At 42.0% G+C, this 15,068-nt stretch overlaps 1 protein-coding gene across 3 annotated transcripts; it reads right to left on the bottom strand.

Moving 5' to 3' along the window:
- Window positions 1-8,773: 8,773 nt before the first annotated feature.
- On the bottom strand, window positions 8,774-14,148 carry LOC115670677 (protein indeterminate-domain 5, chloroplastic-like). Of its 3 annotated transcripts, none has more exons than XM_056309468.1 (4): window positions 14,007-14,148; window positions 13,088-13,371; window positions 12,333-12,729; window positions 8,774-10,306 (listed from the first exon to the last, which is right to left on the bottom strand). In XM_056309468.1, exons 2-4 carry the CDS (start codon window positions 13,239-13,241, stop codon window positions 9,076-9,078), a joined length of 1,782 nt encoding a protein of 593 aa, XP_056165443.1. In that variant the 5' UTR covers window positions 13,242-13,371; window positions 14,007-14,148; the 3' UTR covers window positions 8,774-9,075. The 3 variants fall into 3 exon arrangements, with proteins under 3 accessions (XP_056165443.1, XP_056165442.1, XP_030447860.1); XM_056309467.1 differs by lacking the exon at window positions 14,007-14,148 and adding an exon at window positions 13,567-13,979; XM_030592000.2 differs by lacking the exon at window positions 14,007-14,148 and having other exon boundaries at window positions 13,088-13,560.
- Window positions 14,149-15,068: the final 920 nt, after the last annotated feature.

The raw sequence follows: 15,068 nt of genomic DNA, 5'->3' as shown, positions 1-15,068 counted from the left end.
CGGCCGGCCACCGGCGAAGCCGGGGAAGGGCTGGGCGAGGGCGGCCTTGCCCATTGCCGGCGAGGGGCGGCCGACCCTCGCCGGCTACGAGCGAGGCCGGCCCTCGCCCGACGCCGGCGAGGCCGGCCCTCGCCCGACGCCGGCGAGGGTCGCCCTCGCCGGCGTCGGGCGAAGGAAGCCCTCGCTGGGCGGGCGAGGGTCGCCCTCGCCCGATCCGGCGAGGGCGACCCTCGCCGGCGTCGGGCAAGGGCCGCCTCGCCCGACGCCGGCGAGGGTCGCCCGGCCGGATCTCGGCGAGGCGACCCTCGCCGGAGTCGGGCGAGCCTCGCCGGAGTCGGGTGAGCCTCGCCGGAGTCGGGCGAGGGCGCCCTCGCCTAGGCGGGCGAGGGTCGCCCTCGTCCGAGTCGCGTGGGCGACCCTCGCCCGACGCCGGCGAGGGTCGCCCTTGCCGGATCTGGGCGAGGGCGACCCTCGCCCGACGCCGGCGAGGGTCGGCCTCGCCGGGGCCAGCGAGGGCCGGCCTCGCCTGTCGCCGGCGAGGGTCGGCCGCCCCTTGCCGGCCATGGGCAAGGCCGCCCTCGCCCAGCCCTTCCCGGGCTTCGCCGGTGGCCGGCCGGCCACCGGCAACCGGCCGGCGAGGGGAGAAAAGAAAAAAAAGAAAAGAAAAGAAAAAGGAAAGAAGAAAAAAAAAAGGAAAAAAAATATTTAAAATTAAAAATGCTGACTGTACATGCTAAAAAATTTATTTAAAATTAAAAATGCTAACTGTACACGCTGACTCAGCCTCCGGCGAGCCACGTCGGCGTAAAAAATTAATAAAAAATGCCACGTCGGATTTCCGGCCAAATTGGCACTAAAGTGATCTCTTTTTCTCCAACTTGGCACCAAAGTGATCCGAAAAAAAATTATGGCACCAAAGTGATTCCCGTACACAAGTTATGGCACTTGTGATGTACTTTTGCCAATTATGATCAATAGAATCAACTTGTTGCCTCATCTTATAACTTTCGGCCATCACATGGGCTTTGGCAAAATTTTCACTTCATGGGCTCATTTCGATTAATTTAAATAAGCGTGGTACTTTAAACCACCGCCAGTCCAATTTCAATGTAATTCATGAACTTACCTGGTAACAAAATACGCTCCTATTAACTATATGCTTTTTAACTCTTTTTTTTTTGTCTAGGGGCCAAGATCGATCCCTAATTTTTTATGCAATGAACTATTAACCGGGTCGCTAAAATTTAGGTGTCAACATGTGGGGAAGAATTGCGCACGAGTAGAATATGATTGGTTCGAAAAGAAATGGCACGAAAGTGAATACCATAAAACATAAAGACACAATTATTGCCAATGGCAAATTGAGAGATAGAAGGGACAACTAAAAATTTGAAAGACGAAAATGAGTGGATGAAATAGGTTCAAGAGTACCTGTGTGGGTGATGGGAAGAGAGACTCCAACCCACGGTGAGTTGTTGAGGACCCACATATGGAGTGGCATTAGACAGTATAGTGGTACTATGATTAACATGTTGAGATGCACCAGAATCCTGGTACCACAAGCAGCAGCAAAAGCAGAGGGTGGCGGAGCTAAGAGAATTGTAGTAAACCTAGGGAGATGGTCCAAGTTGTTGGGGTTGAGTTTGTGTTTGGGTTGCGGGTGGATTATACGTAGGCTGATTTGGGTTGGCATATTGGGAGTTGGTGGAGGTACAAAATGTGAGTTATATCTTTTCCACATGTGTCAACTTTGTAACCTGGGCATTGGCACAATTGGCAATAAACAGTGTTACAGCAGCCACAACCACGATCAACTGGCGGCGAATTTGGAGTGGGTAAAATGCCACTTTGCTGCACTATATGGAGACCTAAAGAGTTGTTTCGGCCAGTGAGGGAGAAGCTTCTCGGATTAGCTGAAAATGGTGTTGTTCCAATGTATGTGGCAAAGGCGGCAGGGGGTGGTTGTGCTATGTTGAAATTGGACAGTTCAATTCGGCCTTGATGAGATAGGGAGAGTGGATTAGCTTGGGTTTGCATCGAAATTGCAATTGCAAGTTGGTCATACTCACTGCCAAGGCCACGAAAAAGATGACTTTGATATTCATTTTCAGAAACAATCTCACTCATGGTTGAGAGTTGATCACAGATTTTAGTCGTTGTATGTATCCTGTGACTGATCTTTCGCCTTTGTTAATTTGTTTGCAGTTGCATTCGGAGAGATGAAACCCATGGTTGAGAGTTGATCACAGATTTTAGTCGTTGTATGTATCCTGTGACTGATCTTTCGCCTTTGTTAATTGTTTGCAGTTGCATTCGGAGAGATGAAACCCAGGCTGAAGATTTAGCCGCATATAAAGAAGAAAGATAAGCCCATGTTGAAGCCGAAGCCGAGGTGCGGTGTTTGGATAGGGTGACTATTGGTGTGGTGGAGGTGGCCATTATCCACCCGTTGGCAGTTTGGTCTCTTATTAACCAGGTTGTGTATGCTAGATTCTGAGTTGGAGTTGTGTTGGGGTTGCTCTCCTACTGCTGGATGTGCTGTGGTGGAGCCTGTTTGGTGCCTTCTACAGTGGAAAGAAGTCAGGAAGCCAAGAGGCAGGGAGTTCGACGTGTTTTCCAACTTACAAAATTTGTTCCGTCAAATTTCTCACCGATTGGGGGAGTGGAGATTACATTTGGAGTAGTTGGAGCTGGGAGAAAGGAGGTAATATAGATGGCTTGAGCGAAAATTGGATGAATGGAGTAGGTAGAAGAGCCTGATACAGACGCCATTAATTCTCTTTATGAAAGGGGCCTTCATCAAGGAGCTCTGATACCAAATTTGATTAAAAAATCTAAACAAAAAGATAACAGGAAAATAAATATATCCAAAGATGAGAAAAGTGAAAGGGTACTTTTAGTATGGATTGTTTCTCCCTCACACTATTTTATAAAATGAGTTGCTTTATATGTACATTTTAAGACGTATTCATCTTGTGCTAAAGATAAGGAAAAGATCAAGATGATATTTTGCTTTTATATATATACACTAAAAGAAAATATTCATTATGTGCTGAAGATGAGGAAAAGATCAAGGCCATATCTTGTTATGAAAAGATCATATCTTTGGCTTGTTCATCATTGTAGAACACACATCTCCCATCTAATACTTTGCATCCAAGGGCAGGGTCCATCTCTAAATCCTCCCTACACATCCAAATGAAAATTATCGTCTACTCCTTGAAGATAGCACAACCTTTGATGCCCGCCACTTAAACCTCTTACAACAACACAAGCATCAATCTATTTCCCACATCATCCATAGGATTTGGAAACGCCATTAACGTACTCGAATAAGTCGCATTGATAGAGATTTGTGTAGTATTCTTTCAACGATAGAGACATCTTATCCGTTTCTCCAACTAACCGGAATCAGCTAAACACAACATTCACATACAGGAACGAGTTACTTTTATGAAGTCTTATATCTCCAAATAAGACACACACGTGCACGTATACATCTCCATGTTCCTTGATCCGCCCCTCGTCGTAAAACCCCAAAAGCTCGAGGTGCTTCTCGCAACAAGTTACTACTGTTGGTCTTTTACCGCACAGATTTAACCAGCTTGAAGCTTCGAACCTGATGCGATGTCTGGAAACCGAAGAGAGGGAGAGAGAGTTGCCTTTCGGGCTTTTGGAGGACTTGCTCATGTCACTTGACTCCTGGGCTTTTGTTATCGGGTCTGCTCGTACGTTCCTTTTCCAGTTTGCATTAGATGGTGGGCACGCAGTTTCATTTCCTGTGGGGCTTTTGAATTCTTGAAGTTGAGCATTTGTAGGAAAGGCTAAAGTATAAAGATCCAAAGATGTGACCTGAGCCCAACATCATGCCAGATTTCTTGAAACAGTCTTATATGGTTGTAAAAATGAAACAGTCTTATATTCAATTTTGGAAAGTCAAATGTTTATGTGATTACTTGCAATTATCTTGACTATTTTTAGGTTGCGATTTTCTCCAATTTTTGCATACCATGTCACCGGAATACATCTCCATGAAAAAGACGGGGGCATTTCGTGGAATTCTTTTAACTTTTTCTCTGGAGGATTGATCGAAAAAGGTTTAAACTTTAGAGAGCTGAAATTTGGGAAAGATAAGTAAACTACTGATTAACGCAGTTGTCCATGGATATAAGATTTGCAATTAATGGTATAGATAGCCAGTAATTTACTTGTCCACAATTAATATGCTATATACTACATCTATAAAAATGTTATACTTTCTTATATGACAGACTGCAACTAAACATCTGAAAACTTAAGTCATATTCAATCTTAAATCCAAATACGTCATGTTATTTACCGCAAAAATTCTGTTATATAGTATGTATTTGCATACTGAAAGGCTACATTTATATATAGAGGTGATTGGTTTCTGGTTGGGTCGATTTCGAGATAAGAACCTAGAACCTACACTATAGATCTTGGTTTGGAAAAAGTGGAATCAGTAATCGAACTGGTTATTCTTGGAATCGGCCTAGAACTTTTACTATATATTTTTTAAAACAAGGTACATAAGATCAATTCTAAACTGATTCGACCTTAGAACCTACCTACTTGGTCAGTTCCTCAGTCGAACCAGCGGTTTTAATACAAGAATCGGAAATCGAATTGGTTAAATGCTAAAGTTAGTTTTTTGGGAACCGAGAACCTAACCAATTCTTCCTACAACCAATTGGGTATGGCTAGTTCGGTGTAGTTCCCGGGTTGAACCGACCTCGTTGCTTACCCCTAATCAAATATCATTCTCGTTTATTGTACTCTTTGATTTTGTTTTTTGCCAGAATTCTAGCATGTCTATTTTCAAACTATTTAATTAATTTAGCCTCAATTTTTGCAATTTGATATAGGAAAAATGAGATAAATAGTCCATAAATTTTGTTCCAATGTACATCATCATTGGACTTTTAAGTAGTTGAATGTGGTTTTCGAACTATTCCTAAATATTCAATCTAGTCCTTAAACTTTCAACTTATTCAATCTAGTCCCTCGGCTTTCTATAATAAAGTCAAATCGTTCCTTTGGTACTATTTACAAGTTTTCATAATTAAATTATTGTCCATAATTTTGAACTATTTTCATTTCAATCCATTTCCTAAAAATCAACAAGAAATATGTTCTCTTTTTATTATCTTTTACCTTTTTGGTCTTTATAAATATCACTATAGTTCCACTAAGTATATATAGGCCCATTTAGAGTTACATCGGATTCATATACCTTTTATTTTAAAATAAATGTTTTCCATGATAATAGTCAATTACGATAGTAATTTTCGTATAAATGTCTCATACTTATATTAATCTAAATATTTTTCCTAATCTTTTAGATAGATATAATATTCAATTTTTTGTGTTTTTTTCTTAAATAGATTTGGTTATATCTATTAATTACGAAATTAAAATAGCAGGAATATCAACCCGATACAACTTTAAATGAGATTCTACTTTTATTATTATAGAGATTATAAATTAAATATACTTGAATGGAGGTATCGTATAAGGAACAAAAAATAACAAAAGTAATAAAAAGATACCCATATTCTTTTTGTTGATTTAGGAAATAGATTCAAATGAAGGTATTCTAAAATCCAAGTAATAGTGTAATTATGAAAACTTTTGACCTTTTAATGGAAAGTTGAATGACTAGATTGAACAAATTAAAATTTAGGGACTAGACTAAACACTTAGAAATAGTTTAAGAACTCTGTTGAACGAAAAAATTTAAATATAACATTGCACATTTGGTCAAAATTTATGGACTATTTGTGTCATTTTCCCTTTAAAATAAGTTTATACGTTGACGTCGCTTAATATATATATATATATTAGAGCTAGGGTCTCTTTACTTCCTAAAAAATTGTTTTCTCGTTTTTTTCTTTGGCAGCAATTGTTTCTCGTTGAAATGTAATATCTTGTTGGTCAATTATTGGGTGGAAGCCTTTCTGCTGCAATTATTTGTGGCTTGAATAGTTTTTTTTTGGGGGGGTCGAATGGATTGAATAGTTTGCAATTACTCATGTTAGTGTTGTTCTGTACTTGTGTTAAATGGACAACCTAGAAATTCTAAAACTTTTCGAGTGCTCAGACTTATATCACATAACTTCTGAAAATTGCCAGTGCTGAAAATATCTTTTTCGATATTTTATCCAAAAATAAAACCATGTCAAACAATGTATTCTTAAAATATTACCACGTAATATCTTGAATTCTAAAACTTTGTAGTCTCAATTATTTGGTGGCATCGAAATCTACAAAATAATGGAATGTACACTGCACATAATAATTTATTGTTAGATAGTAATTAAAGTAACATTTTTATGGAATCAATTGACACCACAGAAAAGAAAATCCATTCAGTCGAATGGAGAGTTTATTAATCAATCGACCTATTGTATATTTTTCCAACTCTTCGTCTCCCTCTCTAGAGAAACTTGATTTAACCAATCCATTGAGCTTTTTCCACCTCTCTGTCTCCATCTGCCTCTCTCGGTCGATGCTCATGCACCTTGTTCAACATAGTTGTCAAACATGAAAATTTCACGTGGACCCGTATATGATCCGATTCTTTCAATGAGTAAGTTGCAATCTAGAAAAATAGTTATTCGAGAGACCATTACAATGCATATCTCTCCATTAAAATATGCACTATAAATTATTCCAAAAAACAAAGTTGTTAGAAAATGATGTGAATATAATAAAGCTTCTACTACATTGTCTTTGCCTTTATTTGATGTATTTCATCAATGTCCATGTGTTGTGTCTGGCAAAAAAAACAAAATCTCAACGTGTGTATGCCTATTGACAAGCAAATATATTGTGACAACACTACAATGACACAAAAGGTGAGCTTGTTGGAAGAACTTGAGCGAGCATCATCGTTCGAAAGTTTTCACTAGGCTAGATGCTTGATGAACAACCAGTTACAGCTGCTGTAGAAAAGACCGATTTTCGTGCCTTTTGGAACCCCACTTTTTTATATTCTTTAACTTGTTATCTTTTTGGGGACCAAGTGTCAGGAACCCTACATGACAACACTCGATAAGGTTCACCTTCGGGGAATTCAAATTATCAGGAGTAAAAACAGTTAGATCTGCGAACAAGTCACGGACTGCAGATTCCTCCAAGTGATTGGCCTATAAACACTCTGTGACAAAACCAAGATAAAGAAAGGAAAAAACAGACAGTCATCACATGTCAGTCTCCAATAACGCATGTACGTACAGCAAACCCGGCAGCCACTCCCGCAAGTTCTAAGCTAAATACCATCCAAGAACCAGTTTTGTGCTATATGAACCATCAACGAGACAAAAAGTTCCACATTAGGTTTGCTCGGGCCTAGGAACCGGCTACACTAGGAGCTCCTTAGAGGAGAATATTCAATATATAAGTTCAAAAAATTATCATATCATGAGAAAGTGAGAGAGAGAGATCCAAGCAAGGGTCTGAAGAAGTAAGATGGAAGGAAACGCGTGGAAAGCGTCTACGGAATGTCAACAGGGGGGGAGATCCTGGATTTCAGCATGATGTGGGAGTCAAATAGAACACGAGAACAAAAATTCTATAAAATTAGGGTTAGGTATTAGGTGAACGAACGAAATTCTTTGTCGAAACTATAAAATATTCAAAAGAAGCCATCATCCGTTGCTTTTTCTCCTCGGTCTCTACACGAACAACTATAACAAGAAAAAAGCAACACGACACATGAGCGACTGGTAGCTGCCACTACTAGTCTCCAAAATGGAAAATTGACGTACTTCATTCTGTGGGAAGAAAGCAAAAGAAAAAAAGCAAAGAAAAAGAAAAGGGGTTTTCGTCACTCGTGAACTGTCCTTGTTCTTGACATTCTGCTGCTTCCTTTCCGTAGAGTCACAGTCTCTTTCTCGTGGCAATTGGCCAGTTATGGAAAAATTGTCATCTTCTTGGAAGCTCACCGAGCAAGGGCGCTCAGGACACGAAACATAGAGGGGGGGCGATGAAACTTCCTGGGCAACTGTAGGCAATGTTTTGAAACTAACGTACGTACGGTTCCTACTGTCGTGGCCTTATGCAGATACCTGGCTGAGACTAACAGTTATCTTTGCTCCGAATCAAATGATAACTGTTTCTTAATCATAACCGATTCTTCATGAGATATGCTTAGGCACCGTTTCCAGATAAACCTCTTTTTCTTAGGAGTTCAAACTGTCGGGAAAAGAACCCATAATGTATTTTTTAGCATATTCATTGATGCAGAGAAGAACTATAAAACATAAGATAACATAGTCATAGTCGACAAAAGCTAGTTCACAAACTTAAACTTAACCGTACGTTCTTCACAAATCATGTGGACTTCATATGTGATCTTAGGAAAAATGATATTATTTGTTTCGCTAGAACAGGATAAATGCATATAGACATCAATAGAATGGTTGCATCATAAATTTGACTTAAAAATGTACCATTGTAATCATCGTAGAATGAGCCTGTACCCTAATTTTTCAAAAATAACGTGGAACCCAACCATATAATAAAGACATGCGCAACACATTAGGAAACATAAAAACCCAACTTCACCAGTGTTTCCACCGCAGCAACGTACCGGCAATAAATAGCTCCTGCTTGGATATGGCCAAAAAACAATAATTCTTCATGGATGAGAGAGAGAGAGAGAGAGAGAGAGAGAGAGAGAGAGAGAGAGAGAGAGAGAGAGAGAGAGAGAGAGAGAGAGAGAGAGAGAGAGAGAGAGAGAGAGGACGTGTATGCGAGCTTGTTGCTCTAACTAAGCAAGTACACATTCAATTGTAGCCAACATTACAAACTGAATTGTTCGAATAGAAAAAATATGGAGGTGAGAGTGGGGGTGGCACATTCTTCCTGAAGATACGGAAAACAAAAAAAACCAGAAAAAACCCTAATAGAGACAAACCCTACTTTGACATGCGTTTTTTCTTCTTACAATTTTTTTTTCTCGCCGCACATATTTATCCTTTAGAAAAACCTACCAACTGATGGACTGACCTCTTTTGCCCTTCTCAAGTTCTCGGTTAACCCTCAATTCCTTCAGTGCATTTTCGAACTCCCAAATGGTTGACTTCCCTGCTCTGACTTCCTGTCGCCGTGTAGAGAACTCATGTTGATCGTCCCATGTTGTTGTTGTTGCTGCTGCTGCTGCTCTCTGTGCGCGAAACTACCGTCCGATCTCTTCCTCATCATCCCTCCCACACCCAGGAAGTCCAAAGTCAACTTATCGGACCCTCCCATGCTCGTCGTGAGATTTTGGTGCAACTTGGCGTCGTTCACATTGCAGAAGCTCGCACTACCTTGGTCCTGATGATGATGGTGATCCAACGAGATATTGCTTTCATTGAACCCACCGAAGCTGTTCTCATGCTCATGACCACCCCCACCTCCGAATATCGAAGAGCTTCCACTGGCGAAGGAACTGATCAAGCCTCGGAGATGGTTCTCGCTTTCCATCTGTGGTGGCAGCTTCCCGCCGCTGTCAGGAAAATTGCCGCTGCCTCCACCAAAGTTGACGGACCTCATTTGCCGGTTGACAGCGCTGCCGCTGCCGCCTGATGAGCTCCCCAATCCGCCCAACAACGAGGAGCTGTTGCTGCTCGTTATGGACCCCATTTGAGCTGCCTTTTGAAGCAGCGCAGTTGCGGACATGTGAGCCACCATGTTCTCATTCTGCGCTGAGGCGTTGAATAAAGAAGAAAAGCCTGACCCGACCCGGTCATCTGAGAAGAGACCAGCCGCTTGGTTGCCGCCATTGTTCCCGCCGTTGAACTGGCCCAAGAAGCCTGGAGATTGAAAGTTGGCGGCGGCGGCTGAGGCAGTGGTGGCATTGTCGCCGGTGCCCAAGCTGGCAGCGGCGGCATTGTTGCCAAAGAAGCTGAGGTTGAAGAGGTTCGATTGGGAGGCACTAGCGTTACCTTGGAGGTTTGGCAGCTGCATCAACCCGGAGAGAGGATTGTGGCTTGGGAGCTCGTGCAGGGAGTCGGCGGCTTCGGGCTTGAAAAACGCGGCGGGAGGAGGGGGAGGCATTTGTGGAGGCGGCTGCGAGAAGGTAGAGGAGTTGGAGGCACCGCCGAGCCGGAGCATGTTGCTTGGCGGGTGGTTATGGGATTGGAGGATGGGCAATTGGGAGCCAACCTGGTGAGAGAGGCCCAAACTGATGTTGTTGCCATAGAGGTTGCTCCCTAAAGTGTTTAAGCTCGATGGGTGCCTCGCGCTTTCTTGAGCTAGTGCGTCGCAGAAGGCCCTGTGAGTGATGAAACTGTCGCGCCTGCGCAGAAAAAAGGAAACTTTTATTTGCTTCGATGAAGCTATGAGGAGTATCGAGTTTAACGATTATAACGTGAAAGGACGAGGCAAATGCATATTGAAAATGACTTGTGGAAAATGAGGGTTAGGGCCTATAGGAGAAAATAAACAAAGTTGACATGGTCTTCATTTTTGTTCTAATATCCATGAGCCAACTTTCCACATGCTCCTGGAAGATCTGAACAAAGAGTGGTTTTTGAAAATAAATCGGTCCTCTAATTGCTATGGACATCAATACTTAGTTGTTTAATCACGTACGACTCAGTTAGGACCAACAAATAGTGAATGAGTGATTGATACGACGCGCCATGGACCCTTTATGGTCTTAGTGACAGTGATTACTATTGATTTCACTAGCTAATTCCATAGTCTCCAAACGCATTACCACTAGCTATAGGTAAAGCTAAAGGTTAAAATGAAGCAGGATGATCGTGAATCAATAAGAAAGCAGTGAATTTCCATTGCATTAGTTTTATACATAAAAGCCATACTGATTTTCTAAATGAAGGACAAATTCCGGTATAGGCAAAAGAAGGTAGAATACTAAAGGGGAGGGACAACTCCAATAGGAGTCGAAAGGAGGGCAATTATGGCTATAGGTGATGAAGAAATGATGAGGCACAAACAAATTCCGTCCCGAAAAGAAATTCCCGAAATGAATGAAGCCCTATTAAATGCGGTACCCAATTATGGAAAAGAATTTAAGGCGCGAGAGACCCGGAATCCTACTATCGAAACCCCATATGTCGATAATGATTCGTGAACAATCAAATAAAAACCCTAAGTTTACCATGTCCGGAACTGGCTCTTCATTAAATGAGAGGATAGAATTATTTGCCAATTTGGTGAAAGCCACCTAAAACTTTTTTCCCAAAAACTCATCCATTTGAGTAATTGCAAGAAGCGAACCCCTTGGACAATCTGGGTCACCGTTTTCAGCCAAAAGATAAAAAACCAAGAACTTTTGGAGCGCCTCTGATCGACCCATGAGAGCCTACACTTGCAAGGTCACTGAACGAGGCAATTATCTCAAAAGACTAGGAAAGAGAATGGCTAGTCGAGAGAGAGAGGGAGGGAGGGCGGGAGGGCATCTTTGGCAAAAATGTCAAGACGTTTTCATGAAAAGGAGAGGACCAGAGAGAGAGAGAGAGAGAGAGAGAGAGAGGTGTACAATGGAGCCAAGCTAGAAGAGAACAAAAGACTGGAAACAATATTATGCTGCTCGTGAGAAACGACGACAAAAACACTCCCTCGCGTCGTTAAACTACACGTGAACAAGGAAGGCCCAAAAAACAAAACAAGATAGACAGATGAATGAGTGAGAAAGGGCGTTGTTCTCGAGGAATGAACAAGTTCTGAAAAAAAGGAAAAACAAAAACAAGCTTCAAATTTTTTGCTCTCACTTTGAAACCGAAGAAATGCGAAAAAAGAAGGAAAAAAAGATCCTTGTTGTTTTTCAGACCACTCCGTTTCACACAGATGTTCACGTGGAGGCTGTCCTTGGGTCGTTAACCTCCACGTACGCATGGACAGCCAAGCACAAGATGATGAAGATTCAGAAAGAGGTAGCTTTTTTGTTTGTGCTGGCTATGGATTTACCCAAACACCGAATGACAATCAGAGATAAGTGAGATGACCCAAATTTGAAGTCTTATAAAGGAAAAAAGAAATAAAAGATGAGTAACCTCGGACTACCCATCATTCAAAATCGAATGAACCCTTTTCCTCCTTTTGTGTTTTGAGGTTCAAAAAGCATAAAATCCCTCTTGTCCCGGTTCTTTTTCTCAAGCTTTGGGCTAAAAAAGCAAATTGCTTTTCAGGGTCAGCTCGTGCGATTCAATGGGGACTGAATGATTGAAGTTATCATCGAAAAGCTTCTAATAAAACACTAACCATGGCGTAGGCTTCATTGGATAGTGAACACACAGAGTAAGATAGATAAGAGTGTAGTGTAGTGGAGTGAAATTAGTGTAATAGTAGCAGCGTACCTAGAGAAGAGAGTGCCGCAATCGCATCGGTATTCCCGAGTGCCGCAGATCTTGGAGTGGGCCTTCCAATCAGACTGGACAGCATAGCGCTTGGAGCACTTCTCGCACTTCCACTTCTTCTCGCCATGCTTGCGTGAGTAGTGCTTCTTGATGCCGGTGAGGTCGCCAAGGGCCCGGGACGGGTCGTGGTGGACGCAGGTGGGCTCGGGGCAGAGGTAGACCTTGCGCTTCACGTCCTTTGTGGTCTTCTGCTTCAGCTTCCAAGGCAGGTTGTGTCCTCTTCTGTGGAGCTGTAGGTTTTGCTCCCTTTGGAACCCTTTGTTGCATACCTCACAAATGAACCTGTTTGTTGCCATTAGGGTCTTGGGAGATAGTGCTATCACTTCTGCGTCTGGATCTGCAAGGTCCCAACAAAAAAAAAGAGGCAAAGACCAAACAAAAAAAAGACAATTAGGAAAAGAAAGAACAAAATTGAACCAAGAATTAAATCTTTTAGCTCAAGAAGAACATACAAACAAAAGGGTACATATATTATGTGAAATGAGAACCGCAACGGATGTGTATTGAATTTTTTCTCTTCTCTCCATTGAAAAAGTGTGAAGAGAAGTCAAGGGAGAGAGAGAGAGAGAGAGAGAGTAACTGCTGCTAATGAGCAAAAACCCAGATAGAAAAAAAAGGGAAAAGAAATTCCCCCATTTTTTTTGCAAGGAAGCATAGAGATTAGAATTGAAAGAGGATAAAGGTGGGGGACTTGCTTGGAGTTCCGGGCTGGTTCCTCTTCTTCTTGGGCGGCGCCGGCGTCGGGCCAGTCGAAGAGGTTGTCGTGGAGGATTGCTGCTGAAGCATCATCTGGTTTTGGCTCTCGTCTCCGAGGCTGAAGAACGGTGTCGATGATGATGTTGATGCCATATCTCTCTATCTAACACCTGCTTTCTCTCTCTTCTCTCTTTCTCTCCCCCTCTCTCTGTTTGGCGGGCAATCTCTTCCTGGTCGATTCTTTCTTCCGCCCTGCTCTCCTTCTTCTTCAACCCTAGCCCAGCTGAATTATCAAAAAAGCAATCCGATTCAACAAAGAAACCAGTAGGCATGTACTTGAGTTGTTTCTGTGGTTCTTGAACATCTGACCAAGTCATGCAACATACAGATAACGCAAATCTAATTAAACCCTCTCGTTACCCCCTTTTTCTTTTCTTCTTTTTGGTGGGGTGGTTGTGATGTGAAGGGTTGAGTTTACCTTGAGAGAGAGTGAAGCTTCTGGGTGAAGAGAGTTTGAGACAGCCCCCCCCACACACACACACAGAGGCACAGAAAGATCCAAGAGGGTAAATATCAAAAGGAGGTGACAGCTACAATCCGGAGAAGATGAAGAGAGGGAAACAACTGTCGCAGTGGATCTACTGGGGTTGAAGCGAGACGAGACGACCCTATTTTGCTTCTTCTTCGCTCTCTCTCTCTCTCTCTCTCTTTCTCTCTCTCTCTCTCTCTAAGTACTCTGTCTCTCTTTCTCCCCCTAAGCTCAGTTGTTTCGTTCTGGTGAACAGAACGGATCTATCTGTCTATCTATCAATCTGTTATCATCAAGGGCTCTCAATAAAAACTCTCACTGTTGTTCAATCATTTAACGTTACAGACCACACACACACACACAGAGCACAGCGACCGAAAGGCTCTTACATGTCTAGCAGATGCTCTTTCTCTCTCCTCTTCTCTCTCTCTCTCTCTCTAGAGACTGTCCTATACCCACATTATTTCTTGAATAAAAAAACGGAGAAACACCGTAAAACAAGAAAACGAAGGGGGAAATGAGAGACAGAGAGAGAGGGAGAGAGAATTAATTGAGGAGGTTGAGGTTGCCATTCATGCAGCTCTCAACGCGGTCATGGGTGTCGTTATTCGGCGAAGGGTTTGGGTCCACCAAACCCCCCCCCCTCTCTCTCTCTCTCTCTCTCTCTCTCTCTCTCTCTCTCTCTAGTTTCGTATCTTTGCTTTGAGTCCTTCCAAAACTTCCTTTCGTCATCCCCAGGATCGTATATTTTTCTCTTCTCCTCTTTTTTGACCCCCATGATTTATTCAGTATTTTATACGCGTAACCCGTTCTAATTCTTCGTTCAAATTGAAGATTAAGGTGAGCTAGCTAGGGCTATGGTGAGCTCTAGCTAGGGCTATGGTGCACAAGCCTTTTTTTTGAAAAATTAGTATGTGGTTTAACCTAGAGCTGTTTGGCTTGATCGCGCGTCTCATGTGCGCATTGTCATTAGTTATTGTGAACTTATACTCAAAGGTCGCCAATATGTGCATTTGAATGTATAAGTAATTCATATTAAAAAAAAATGATTACCGGGGAAAGTCTCTCCAATGCATTTCTTTTGAAAATCATAAAATAATCAAAGGGTATTGATACGTGCATTTGAGTGTATCAGAGGTACAACTTTTACACATAAATAAAATCATATGCAAATGGTGTTGATAACAGGATCATGTGCATTTTAGTGTGTGTGGAAAGGACCTTCAGTATATTGTCGAATGTGAACAAGTTGTTCGACCATAAATACGTTGCAGAGCTTGCAAGGACTTTGTAGAAAGTAACAAATTATTGGATGTGTGTGTGTATATATGTATTATGTATAAAGGTTCATTACAATCTGCACTAACTAAGACTCTTTCTAAGAAAAGGTCTTTATATTCTCTGAATCCCCTAAGAATTTGCTTTTCATTTTTGATAAATGATCTTGATTT

Source organism: Syzygium oleosum, unplaced genomic scaffold (assembly GCF_021117445.2).
Source record: "Syzygium oleosum isolate NSW1041296 unplaced genomic scaffold, Sole_v2.1 Sole_v2.03, whole genome shotgun sequence".
Taxonomy (NCBI): Eukaryota; Viridiplantae; Streptophyta; class Magnoliopsida; order Myrtales; family Myrtaceae; genus Syzygium; species Syzygium oleosum.
Note: the sequence above shows the minus strand (reverse complement) of the source record. Positions and strands in the feature narration are given on the sequence as shown.